The sequence below is a fragment of the Hirundo rustica genome, chromosome 1 (assembly GCF_015227805.2).
Source record: "Hirundo rustica isolate bHirRus1 chromosome 1, bHirRus1.pri.v3, whole genome shotgun sequence".
Lineage (NCBI taxonomy): Eukaryota > Metazoa > Chordata > Aves > Passeriformes > Hirundinidae > Hirundo > Hirundo rustica.
Genome location: NC_053450.1, coordinates 34,977,329 through 34,991,216, shown reverse-complemented (window position 1 = coordinate 34,991,216; position 13,888 = coordinate 34,977,329). Strand labels below are relative to the sequence as shown.

The following is a 13,888-nucleotide window of genomic DNA, read 5'->3' as shown; positions in this document are numbered from 1 at the left end:
TCTGAAAAATAGATAAGCCCTGTAGTGGAGGGAAAGTAACTCGCGGAACTTGTTGCTTGGTTGTTTAGAGGATGGATTGTTTTCTCAGTTGCGAAAAAGTCGCGTTGCTTTAGTCAAGAGTTTACTCTTTGTGAACGGCCAGACCCTGGAATCTGAGCTTTTTCAGCAAGGAATTTGAAAGAAAAGTACAGGGAGCGCATTTCTAAGTGCCATTCACAAGGGTACAGAAGCAGCCAGTTCTAATTCCTTCGGAAGTTTGAGTTAAACTTTTAAGTGTTTCTTAGCGACACAATTAGTGGCCGTGTAACTTGTAAGTACAGTTACGAAACGTGGCATATAGTTGCTCTTTCAAAGCATTTCCCTCCTTGCCACCCGTGCTGCAGTTCACGTGGATGGGAATTGCCATTTTGCCAGTGCTCCTGATGATACTTCAATATTATGTTGGCATAGAAGAGACGAAATCTGCTTGCACGTGCTGATTTTAAATTTTGTACGTTTTCCTGAACAATTAGGAGGGGGAGGGAGAGATTAAAATGGAGTGCGCCCGTTTCTTTCAGAGTGCAGTAAACATTGCTTTAGGTGATAAAGTAGCTACGCAATATGTAGGTAAATATAGTACATAAAATATGCACATGCATATGCACATACATGTTTTGGATACCTTGAATAGAGAGACGTGCATTATTAACTCTGGGCATAGATCCAATAAAAATCTGATGTTCATACTTGACTTACTGTTCTTGAATATTTGTGTGCTTTCTATTGCTTGATATGTTTACTAAAGTTGGAATCTACCTAGGTGACAATAATTACTCAAGAGTCGTTTTGTGAAAACTGTGAATAAGGAAAAGAGGCTATGAAAAGCTAAAATCTTCTTGAAAGAAAAAATATGTAAAAATATTTTTATGGGAAGTTTTCAAACCATATACAGCAGCAGTATGTTTAATGGAATTTCACTTTGAATAATGCATTGTTTTGGGAGTGCAGATTATGCAAGATTTAAAGTTGTGAGAACTAAAGAAAGGCTGATAGATATGTGCTGTCAAACATTTTTTAGAAATACCATTTGCAAAATACTCTGTTTTCCAAAAAGCTAGAAAAATATGCTTACACCTCATAATTTTGAGGGCATATAGATAGATTTTATAGTGTTTACAGGATATTCTGACTTTACACTCTGTACACGCCCATGGAGCAATGTCTCCCAGCTAGGTTTTGAATCTGCTACTTTAACTAGTAATTGCAAGGATCTAGAAATGCACAGAAAGAATTCAGATGCATTGCTAAACTGAAAATAAATTATTTTGTTCTGAATTGGTTTTATAGTGTCAGGCTGTGCCTCAGTGTGTTTGTGCAGCCATGGGAAGCCACTTTGAAGTTGACAGTTCTCTGTGAGTTCGGTGCTGTCACCTCCGAGGATAGTTCACTGCATACCTGGGGCTGGGGTAGCCCTCATCTCAGAAATGTGTTCTTTCTTTATTTTTATTGTGGTTAGTCACGATCTCTTCACATGCTGCAGTAGATGATAAAATGGATTAATATTCACTACAATACTTGCTTATATACTGGCATATTTTTGGAACTTAACAGTGTGTGCATCACATTGAAGTTGTTACTCTTTTGCTTAGAGTAACTAAGAAATTTTTATTTTTTGGTATAATGTATTTTTTTTTGCTTATCTCATGAAGTTTGCGCTCGTACATATTCTAAGATCAACTCAAGTAGAAGGATGTTAAGACATAAAATGCTTAGATATTTTTAAGAAGGATTTAGTTACTCTTCCAGGCAATTGTGCTGTATTAAAGGTATGCTGAATCAACAGTGCTGTAGCATTAGTCAGCTTACTGTTCTCCAAGGCCTGGAGTTGCCAGCTCTCTTCACACCAGTTGAATTGCGTGTGTGGTTCAACCGTAACTGTTTGAGCTTTGGTTTTTAATTTATTATATTGGCCTTTTGAGCAATATGATAGGTGTGCAGAATGCTGGAATATTCATTGTGTTCCTCATGCTAGTTAGAAAATACTCTGCAAAGACTCCTTTCCTTATGCCAGCTCTCAGAATAAGTTTGGTACCATTCCCATACAGTGATTTGGAAACAGCGCTAGAATTTATAAATTATATTCTAAACAGAGGTAGGAAATATAGATGTTACAGTCAGTGAGCTTTTGGAAAGGCTTCTCACAGTGCCTCCTCCATGTGGTAATTTTCCTCTTGGTGACTCTGCAGCACGGGGTAGGTGATGAGACCAGCTTCTAAATTCTTTAGTATCACAAGTTGTTTCACCCTTTCCAACCAGTTTTTTCATTATTGTTATATAACCTAATGGGCTAAATAAAATTTATCACGCTTGAAAACTTATCCTCTTCCAGATTTCTTTTATCCTTTGTCAGTGTGCAAATGAGATTAAAGATTTAGGACAAATCAGATGGGGGTATTTATTTTTGGCATTGATTGTCCTTTATTACCACTAGGAATTGTAAATTGGTTGGCCTAGTTCTGCCTCCTTCATAACAATATTATAATTTCATATTATGAATCAAAAAAGAGAAAAAGTTTAAAGGAGTACATTCTAAGGAATACATCAAGTAAATGTATTCTTTAAATTAAGTTAGCCTGCAATTACTTCACTTTATCTTATAGCATTTGTGCATTTTTTATTTTCATTTTGCTTCCAGTGAGAATTTATTTCAGTCTCTCTGGACACATTATTCCATGTTTACCTGTTTACTACCTTATCTTTGAGGTGGTGATTTGGGTTTTTTTTGTTGCTGTTGTTTTTAAGTTCTTCAGTAGTCTTCCTGAATCTGTTTCCTAATTTCTTTATCATTGGCCTCTTGTTTACTTCGTACAGTCTTACAAAGATACAGAATTAGCTTCAAAGAAACCTGCTGTCTTAGTTTAGATATTGGATGTGTTGGGATTTTTCAAGAACCTGCATAAGCAATCCTTTTGCTTAAGCTGCATAGAGTGATTTGAGGGTCATAATTTTCTAAGTTTCATGCTGCTTTTAAACATGGAATAAAACTTGAGGAATTTTTTTTTCATTATTGGTAGGCTTGATTTTGTAAAACTCCTCCTCCAGTGGAGTTGGCGAAAGTGCTGAGTGGAGATTAGGATGAGTCGGCTTGTATGCAGTCATTCTTTTTGGTTATGTCTTTCTTTTTTCCATAATTAGTGAGTGTGCAGCTTTGCAGTATTTTTAGTTCTGATAGGAACTAAACTATCTTAACTTCGGTACAGTTCCATTGACATGAACTTGATTGACTTCAGTTTTTATAATGAGGTTATTGAAAGCAGCAATATACACTAAATTCCACTAATAAGGTGCTAGATTTCTGGAAGACTTTCAGTTAAATATGCAAGGTGCACAAGTAATAGAAGAGAGGTAATTGTAGTTCCTCAGTATGTGTTTTCTTACAGAGCAGTGTCTGATTCTGAGTCAATGCTTCTTTATATCCCTGATTTGTTCTTATTGCCTGTGCTATTTTAGTGATACAGGGGGGTAGGCACTGTTGGCTCGAACTCCAGAAACACTATTCATATATTTTGTAAGGGTTTTTTTAAAAATTCATGTTTTGTTTTGATTATTTCAAGACTTCTCATGATGGTAAGTTAATCACAGAATTAATTGTGTGATTTGGTCCTTCTTTTAGTACATGTATTTTGCATTTTTTTTGTACTTTTTTCCTAACGATTACTTTATCCTGTTTACTTTTCTGTGTTTTATAATTTTGATTTTATAGTTCACTAAGAGTAAGCCTGTGCTTGTGTGTAGTGAAAGGTCACTGGTAGACTTGCAGTTAAAAAAACAACCCCCAAACACTGCAACCATGTTAGGAAAAAAGATTAGATAAGTATCTTCAGTCTTGTAATCCAGAATCTTGGAATTTTCTCTCTGATGAAACATCAAGGAGTCTCATGCATGGATAGGTTTCCCAAGCCAGTTGTTTTGTTAACCCAGCAAATATCATAAGGCTCATAGTTCTGAGGGAGAAATTTGATTATGTTTAACTGCTGTCTTAAGCAATAGTAATTGAGCATTACATTTTTGAGGTTGTAACATAAATGCCATGTTCTGCATCTTTTCTGTACCCTTAGAAATGATGGCGGATGATTTAGAAAAATTTATTGAAGACCAGAAGGCCAAGTTGGCACAAGATAAGGCAGAACTTGAGAATGATCCACCTTACATGGAAATGAGGGTAAGAGTATTAAAAAGCTTTCCTGAATTTAAATACTTCTGTTGCCAAAGTCTTGATTGAAGATTGCTTTTATTTATGCTCTTAAAACTGTCTTGTTGTTAGAAAATATATTAAAGATTTATCTATTCAAAGTAATTTCCAACTTGAGTACTTCATATCTATATGTAGATTTTTAAAAGCCTGTTTGCCACCAAGCAAGTAAGATTTGTGTTTTACAAGTGAGAAAAGTCTTGTACATGGCTTTTATGATTCCTTCACCTTCCCTAGGGAAGCTGATTAGCAGGGGTCTGTCCTCTGCCTGCTCCAGAGCTTGGCTGTTGGTTCTGGGGATGGAAAGTATAAATATCCTCAGAATTTCTGTTCCAGAAACTATGAGATATAAAAGGCAAATAACAATTGAAAAAAAGCTGTTCTTATCACAGTTTTCCTATTAGTAATTTCAGTGTGTTAATCCAGCATTACTTTCAATCTCTTTTCTCCAATGCTAATAATGACATTACTAATGTTGTTCTTTTATGTGATATTTCCTTTACTTTGTGATGCAGTACGGTGTTTTGTTTTCAGAATAAGGAATCAGAGAAGCTTTCTGAAAATAGCAAGATGTTAATTTCCATGGCTAAAGAAAATATACCTCCAAATAGTCAACGGAACCATCCTTTAGGTATAGTATATTTTTTTTAACGTCTTCTTGATTTAAGTAGCATATAATTACCTTTGACAAATTTTGGAAGGGTTTTACTGCTTTGTATCTTTAATGATTAGGATGATCATTGTAATTCAAGTGCATAGTAATTTTTCAGTCTTCGAAAGCCTTGGGATTGTATGGAACTTTTTTTTAAGTTAGGCTTTTTATTTTTTTTTGGCAGGAAAATATCCAAAAGCTGTATCTTTTTTCTTGCAAGGTACTGCCATTAAAAATACACCAAATGAACCAAACAAAAAAAGAACAACACAGAAAACCTGCTTGCCAGTCCTTGATAGGTGATGTGTCCTTTCCTGTTGTATTTGGGTAGAGCGAAATCTTTGAAAGTCCATCTTTCATCTGCACTTTACTGCAAAAGAGTACATTCCCATTCCCCATGTATGTTGTGCCAGGGAACCAGGGCCTCTTTCTTTCAGCCTCTTAAGAGTCCTGGTCCAACTTGGCTAAGAGGCACACAGTTAAGCTATTTTTTCTTTTCTATAGTGTCTTTCAAATGTTCAGGCAGTTTAAACTGTTTTTATTGCTTTTGTAATTTTGGTACAATGTAGTCAGTCATTGTGCAAGTAAAGAACTAGGACTTCATTTTGATTGAAATCTTAACAGGTGAAATGGTTAGATTTATTTTATGTGGCTACCAGCTTAATATCTGTTTTCTTTATATATTGTCTTTTTTCTTCTTCTCTGTGTTCTTTGTGACCTTTGACTGAAAATGTGTGATAGTGTTCTTTTCTCCATTTTCCTGTTTCTGCAATGTGCCACCTTTCCTTACTTCTCCTACTATCTCCCTTCTGAAGGCACTACTGTTTTTTCTTAGCTACATGTGTGTAACTCAGGTTTGTCCTGAGAGCTTTAGAGCTTTTCTGTGTCCTATTTCTTGTTGACAATTAACTCTTTTCTTTCACCTGCAGACACTTTGGGTTAGTACCTCATTAATTTTCATACTGTGCCTACTGTAATTCTGGTATAATTCTGCAGCTTCCAGTGGGATGGAGCTTGAGCTTGTGAATCTGTGGCTCTGAACTGCTCTTAGCAGCATAAGTAAAAACATGGGTTTTATAGGGATGTTGTATAAACAGAACTTCCAGCCAGCAGGAAGGCAAGCTCCTCAAAGACATTTAGAGGAAAACTTCACTTAAAAGTACTTGAAATGATAACTGAATATTCCTTGCCTCCAGAAGTGATAATGGATAAACTTGGTTAGAAGGTGGCACTTGAAGAAGTATCTATCACACACATTTCTGGCAGTTTTATTTGGTTCAGCAGGTTACTCCAGGTGTTGATAATTGTGCTGGCTTGAAGGCAAAACCAGCAAGAGACTCCAAGTCAGTAAAAACAATTTAATAGGAGAGGAAAAAAAGGTAAAATAAAATAAAACACAAGCAATAGTACAAAAGATCACTGACAAGAGTCAGAATACAACCTGAAACTGTGGTGGTAGCAGTCCAGATGAAGTGGTCTTGTTGAAGCAGTGTTCCTGCAGAAAGGTCTGGTAGCTCTTGTCCTCTGGGAATCCAGTGGGTAAGGCTGCCTGTGCTGTCCCAAATCCCAGATTATATCCAGGTGGGAATGCTTGGCTCCTCCCCCTGGGTGGAGCATCTCACAATGGGCTGATATCATTTTATCAGTCTTGTAATGGGTCCTTGATTGCCCATTAAACAGAGATAGCTCCTGGAGGGAGTTATCTATGAGTCATGCAGCAGGGCATTGATGGGCCATTAACAGAAGATAGTCTGCAGGGAGGGGGCAAGGGAAACACTGCCCAACCTAGTTTCAACAGCTCAGGTAGATGGTGATAGAATACATACTTTGGGCACATCTTACATTGTAACCTAGGACAATAATTCTTTGCTTAACTGAGGAAACATATGATACAGAAAACAGCACACAAAATGTAGTATCCCACCAGCTGTGGCAGACTATTACCAAATAGTTAAGCTTTATTAATATTAAAATAGGTTTGTTGTTGTTGTTGTTGTTGGAGAGCTGTAATAGCATGTCATGCTGTGTTTGTTACTGTAAAGTTGACCTAACTGTTGATGGCTGAACATACTAACACACTGAAGTATTACAGATGAGGGGCAGTCAGGTGATCTTAAATGAAAAGAAGAAGTAGGCGTTGCCATGTTATTGTTTAACCCCAGCTGGCATCTGAGCACAGCCACTTGCTCACTCCACACCAGTGGGGTGGGGGCAGAGAACTGAAAGAGTGAAAGTGAAAAAACTCATGGGCTGAAATAAAAACAGTTTAATAACTGAAAAAAAAAAGTGATGAAAAGGAAAATAACAAATAGAAAGCAGTAAAACTCAAGAAGGACAAGTGATGTGAATGTAGAACAGTTTCTCACCACCAACTGATGCCTAGCTGGTCCTTGAGCAGCAGGTCCCACCAACCTCCCTCCTGGTCTTACTGCTTAGCATGATGCCATATGGAATGGAATATCTCTGTGGTCTGGGGTCAGCTGTCCCAGCCATGTCCCCTCCCAGCTCCTTGTGCATCCCCAGCCCCCTTGTTTGTGGGTGGGGTGAGAAGTAGGTAGTGTGACCCTGCTGAGTAGGAACTGAAACGTCCGTGTTATCAACACTGCTTCCAGCACAAATCGAAAACACAGCCCCACACCAGCTGCTGTGAAGAAAATTACCTATCCCAGCTTCACCCAGCACTTTCTATAATAAACATTTGGGTGCTGAAATGGATGGTTGCTGATATTACTGGCTTGCTCTGCTTTAAAGCACTATGATTTCCTGTGGATTAAATCAGATGGGACTTGTTCCTTGGTAGCTACTAAGTATATTCTATAGTTCTAGCAGTAATGTTGAGGCTCAGACTGAGTAAAGTTGCAGTTATTCCTCAACATTACATGCATGGAAATGTTTATGTAAAAACGCATTTAAAATCTTGACATTTTAAAAAAATCATTGTCACTGTGACTGTATGTGGTTAATGGAATGTGAAATGGCAAATAAATACAGCTAATACCGAAAAAACGAAAGTAAAATCAATTAAAAAGAAGGTATATATCTTATTCTGTCAGAAGAATTTGGACAAATGTTGCATGAAATTAGGTTGAATGTATGTTAAGTGGAGTGATTTTGCTCTGCTAGGCTCTCCAAGAGTAAGTTTTTGAAATGGGTAGTTTTGAAATATCCCCCAGATCACTACCCATAATTGTTATCTCAGTGCTTTTCTGGTGGCCCATAAAGTCCTCTGTAACAAAATTAATTTTAAACCATCTTTTGTTTGAATACTTCACAAATTTGAATCAAAGCACTGGATTGTCACTCCTTTTTAAAAAAGATTTATTTATTTATTTGTGTGTTTGTTTGTTTGTTTATTTATTTATTCCCCTACTGAATTTCAGTGGCACTGTGAAATTACTGAATTAATCTTTCCTCCAACTTGTTAGTTACTTTTTGATCTTTTTCTAGAATGAATTCAATAGCAATTATGCATACAAATAAAAGGCAAGAGCAAGTAGCTGAAACAAACTATTTATTTTTCTGTGTTCTGTTCCGCTTTAGAACCCCTTTTCTGAAGTTTGAAATGGTACCTTATTTTTTTTGAATGGAACTCACACTTACTTTATGTAAATTAGGAGAAATTAGGAGAAAGGGAACTTGCAGGTTGGAGAAGAAATTCCTTTGCAGATTTTGGTTAATAGTTTGACTCCACATGTTTCAGAATGGCATAGGAGATATTTAATCAGGTATTGGGTCCTTTGCTTCTGAATATCAGGCTGACTCCTGTTTGCCACTTCTTCCCTGTTACACTGTTTTCCTGGCTCATGAGGATAGAATGAGTCAGAATATATCTTGAGCCACGCCAAACAAACTACTCTACAATAAACTGGGACTGATTGAAGAGCAAGTCTTGAATATCCCTCTCTTCCCTTTTACTCCTTGCTACTAATTTTGCATAGATCACGAGATGTAGAAATGCTTTTAGAGAAACAATATGCACACACTCACTCCCAGTTGTAGTCTTTGTCACTAGTTGTGTGATTTTGTGGAATTCACTACTCTGTGGAGAGTGGTGAAAGTAACTACAGAGATGGGCTTCTGGGGTAGAGGATGTTCTTATAAAATACTTTGAAATGTATTTTGGGAACAGCAAACAGCTTGCATAGCATTTTATTTTATTATATTTTAAGAGTGCAGTTGTTATGAGACATGATAGTAATCTCAGAAAAGTACTAACGTGTTTTGGGTCTACTACAATTAAAAACACTGAGGTGGAAAGAAAAATTACTATTATTTTTACCATATGGTCAGATTCCATCCAGATGTGTAGGGGCAAAAAAAATTTTCACATGCCAAACAAACAGCTTGTTGCTTTCATTTGGGAAGTATGTTTTCTCTTGTGTGGTAAACACAGATTAAAATATCAGAATAATTTACCAGCTCATATGTCAAAGGAGATTGCTTTGGAAACTTACATTGACAAAAGAAATATGTACAATATTCAAATAAATTCAGCTTATGGTGCTTTTTTTTTGTAATGGGAAGAAAAAGTCAAAGGGTTAGAGGAAAACTATCCAAATACCAGTCTATTTTTCTATGCTTTTCACCCAACTACTCTTACAGAGAAGGTGGGGTTTTTTTCAGCTGTCGTGTAATTACTGGTTGAGTGGTTCTTAGTTTTATTGCTTGTGTTTAATAAAAATCCAGATGTAGCTTTTGCTTTGTATTGATGCAAAAATAATAAATAACGATATTTAATGGCACCAAACTTTCAGGTGACTATGGCTTGAGTTTACCTCTTGGAGAAGAATATGAACGAAAAAAACATAAACTCAAAGAGGAACTTCGACAAGATTACAGGCGATATCTTTCTCAGGTAAAGCTGCTTGTCTGGTTGCTTAACTTTAGTGAGTCTCTTAAAATTATGCTCTTATTTAATTGAATGAAAATTAATGTCTGTAGAAAAGTTTTTAAGGAGGCATTCATTATGAGCAGTGGCTGATTTTGAAGACGTAAGTGAAAGTAGTTTCAAAATGTTTTGTTTATATATTTTAGTCTTCTACAGATCTCATTGACATGTGACTACATATTATTTAGTACACTTCTTTCTGAATATTTTATTCATTTGTTTTTGCATCTTCCTTGATTTTTTTTCTTAAGAAATAAAAAGCTGTTACTTCCTGAAGTACTTATGTATTCTATGGTCTGTAATTGGGGTAACAATATCCCTGTACTTAGGATGACTCTATTTGACAGCTTCTTTTCAATTTTAGAAAGAAAAACCTTTGATGTTCTGCTTAACATGATTTACTAAATGTCACAGTAAATTTAAAATTGAAATGATATGTATGAAATGTCATCATCTTGGGAATATTCTGTAACTGCTCTGCATGAATCAGAAAAAATAAGGAACCAAATAATTTATGTTTTATGAAAATACTATTTAGCAGTGTCTTTAGTTCTTAAAATAAATGGATTTGCTTTAAGAAAGGAAGTTTTTTTTGTTAAGTCAAGTATTTTTGACTCAAAGACTCCTTTTGAATAGTATCTTTTCCCTGATTTTTAGGGTATTTCACAGGCAAAAAGAAAGGTAGGGTGCCTTCAATATTATTTTCTTTTCTTTCAAATTAGTTGCTTTTTGCTTTTTTTGAAAACTTTATGCTCTTGGAATTGAAAAAATCATTTTCTTTGTGCTTTCTGCATTTATGCATGCTGTGGTGATAAGCTGTGACTAACAGCATTGCTTGCTTTGTGCAAAATGATTACTTTCATATATTATTTTCCATTTGTAAGTTTTTAAAACACTTGTTGATTTCCTTTTTCATGTGCAGTTGCCGTTGTTGCTGTCTAATGCTGGCTCTACCATAGTTTTTATTTTAGTAGATGTTTGCTTCAAGGATGATCAGTTACATAGAGAGTAAGAGTTCAGATTTTTTTCCCCTTGATATACATATTTTTTTAAAGCTGGAAAAAATAGTAACTTATATAAGTATTGTACTATATCATTCCAACTAGAATCAGGCCTTTTTTCTTCCCTGTCTCTATGAAATCTCATCATTGGTGCTTAGAGAAGCAGTAGAGCCAGATATTTAGCACCTACTGGCCAGAATGCAAGAATACAAACAAAGATTATGAGGAAAAAAATAACACCTCTGGTGTTATTTTTACAAGCTTTGTTTAATTAATTTTAGTTTTAAAAATATTTTTATACTTTTGTGTATCTGTAATTTTGAAATTTAATGCTGTCCATCCAAATTGTTCAGACTGAGCAGCATCAGTAAAGGACCAGGAGGTAATGTGGTAGAAACACAATCTGCTGGGTTTTTTTCTGGGTTTTGAATAACATGCATATGATACAAATTGGCTGTGTTAGCATGCACTAGAATTCTTAAATAGCAATAGCAACAGCAGAATAAACTGCCTTCTTAACCTCTAACCAAAATCATCCTTTTATAATTTTTCTTTCTTGTTTAATTTAAAATGCCAGATTATTTTCAAAGTTAGAATATTGTGTTAAAACTTAATGTTTCATAATTATCATCAAAGCACCCAAATAATATAATTTTTTTACATTAACCTCTAGTGTTTTATTTTCAACTGGACTTCAAGGTTTACAAGGCCTTTTTGTTAGTGTGTTTGGTTTAGTACATGTTAGCTCCATTAAGCTGGTAAGGACCAAGGAAGAATAAGATAACAACCTCTAATTTCTTTTTCCCACCTAAAGAGAACTGCTGGAACTTTCAGCAGTTCCCACAGTGATAATTTTTTTGTTAGTAACTTGCTTAGTCTTGCTTACGTAGAGAAATGCAGCTTCCATATCAGGTTCTGATTTTGGAAAACGTGTTTTTAAGATTGGAGATAATCTCTAGAGATGTCTTCAAAATTCATGCAAAGAATTACTTAATAATGAGGATTACAATTTATTTACCTTTTCTAGTAGAAATAACTTGGTTTTCCATATAAATCTAGTTTTCTTGGTGCTTGAATATTTTTGCATGATTATTAAATCCCTTAAATCTTTTAATGTCTGGTTTGAAATATGATTAATAATGATGTGGGTTTGTACTGGAACAGGTAGAGCTCTTACTTCTTGACATTCCTCTAAGCATTTTGGCCACATTGCAACATAGTTAAGGAAAGGAAACAATGCTAGTGAAATACTGTATCTCACCATTCCCCTCTTCAGCCCCTCTTCACACAAATAGATGATCTTTTTAGTAATGATAATCAGATTTATAAGACATATGACTGACTGGGAATGGCCTGGGGATGCTTTTAATAAAGGAGTGATGTGTAACAAATCCTTTAGACCTGTAATCTAAAGACCTGCATCAGCACTGGTGTTTGGTTTGAAGAGCAGGTACTTCGGCTTTCTGCACAGCCCAGGTCCCAAGTGCAGCCCAGGGATCATCTGTGTGGAGCAACACCATACTGGTTTTGATGGGAAGTTCTGCTCTGAAAGTGACTGATGGTCCATAAGGAATTACGAAATTTGGTGGTGGGTCATTATCCTGAAAAACGTGGGCACTACTGATATGGAAAACACTGTTGAGATAGAGGTGTGCTACTGTTAGCATGAATTCCATCTGTTAGAGGTAGACATGTGTTTTCTGCTGTTAGAAAAAGAAATTTTTCATCTTGAGTAAGGAACTGTTTTGGAAAATTCCTCTTATGTTTGTACAGACACTTGTGCCTGTGCTACAGAAAAACTGAGTAGGGCTTCTTTGAATAAAAATAGGGTTTTTTAATATAGAGACTAACTTACATAATACTGGAAATAGTGTAACATGGAAGAAGTGACAAACACTTTCAAACTCAGGCTTAAAACTTGACAAAGACATTTACTTCCTGCATTCCTTGACTTCATTCATGTGTTCCAAAAACATCCTGTATTTTCAGAATGTAAAGGTTGTCTTCAGTCTTTATTTCATCAAATTGCTCAAATTGCTTCAGTAAAATATAATACCTAGCAACTCTTTAATGAGTAAGATCTGGTATTTTAAAGTGTATTGAATGGGTTTCAATTTTTTTTTTTTTAATGTAGAAAAATTATATGACTACTGGTGAAGTAGATCCATATACTCAGGGATTATCTCTCCCTATTGATGAGCGAAGATCTGCCAAGGTAAATGGAGTATAACTTGAAAATATACCTGGGTCTTAAAACTGTTACAGAAAGAGTATTTCCATTTAAGTTTTTTTTTTTTTTTTTGCTTGGGTGTTTTTTTTTTTTTTTTTTTTTTTTTTTTAATAGAAATGAATGTTTTTGGTGGTAATTAGTAATAATTTTTAGAAAACTCTGTTACTTCATTTTTTTTTTTTTTAATTTAATACTATGTTACCCGTATTCTTAAGTTTTAGATATTTGGTTTTTATTATGTAGATATAATTCTATACTGATACAAGTTTGAGGTTTGCTACCTCTGATCCACACATTTAGAGCACTTGATCTGTTCAACACCTCTAGTGGTTGTGCTTGGGTTTCGTTTAGCAATCGCTGTTGATCTCATCTCCTGCCCTCACACTGTTGGCCTTAGTGTGGCCTTAGAGTCTCAGGTTCTTTTCTTGTGTTTGCTTGTAAATTGATCCATAAAGTTGAATCAGCAGAAACATTGAAATTTATCAACTTTTTTCCTGACAAACATCACTGGCTGGTTGTTAAGATTGGTCATAGCACAGCAGAGATTCAAGGCAATGAGATAACCTGTGTTGCTGGAGGAGAACCAGGCATTACGCTCCTGGGGCTTTTGTTGGTTTTTGATGTTGTCTTTAACCTTTGTTGCTTTCAAATTGCACTGTTGATTTGTGTTTGTGGCTATGCTGTCACTGCAATCAGGTGCAAGACTTCTGCAATGCCCTTGTGCTTAAACTTTCTGCCCCTTTTGTGCTCGTGGTTTGGCTATAGGAGGAGCCAGGTGAGAACTCAAAGGGAAAATTACTTTTATGAAAAAGCCCTGAACTTCAAGTTATACTAGTGTAAAAAGGAGACAGCAAGAATGAAACCCAGGAAGGGGGAAAGGATTCCA

The 13,888-nt window shown here is 35.6% G+C and overlaps 1 protein-coding gene across 9 annotated transcripts in view; it reads left to right on the top strand.

Annotated features, from left to right (window-relative positions):
- Positions 1-13,888, top strand: part of CSPP1 (centrosome and spindle pole associated protein 1) — a 63,314-nt gene that overhangs the window by 591 nt on the left and 48,835 nt on the right. For 5 of the 9 annotated variants that reach the window (XM_058421608.1, XM_040073381.2, XM_058421604.1 and 2 more), the window contains exons 2-6: positions 4,098-4,201; positions 4,766-4,862; positions 9,638-9,738; positions 10,429-10,452; positions 12,907-12,987. In XM_058421608.1, the coding sequence (XP_058277591.1) occupies positions 4,100-4,201; positions 4,766-4,862; positions 9,638-9,738; positions 10,429-10,452; positions 12,907-12,987 (405 nt within the window). In that variant the 5' untranslated portion in view covers positions 4,098-4,099. Of the gene's footprint in view, positions 1-4,097; positions 4,202-4,746; positions 4,863-9,637; positions 9,739-10,428; positions 10,453-12,906; positions 12,988-13,888 lie in introns of those variants that run through there. The other 4 variants (XM_040073364.2, XM_040073354.2, XM_040073325.1 and 1 more) reach the window with 2 other exon arrangements.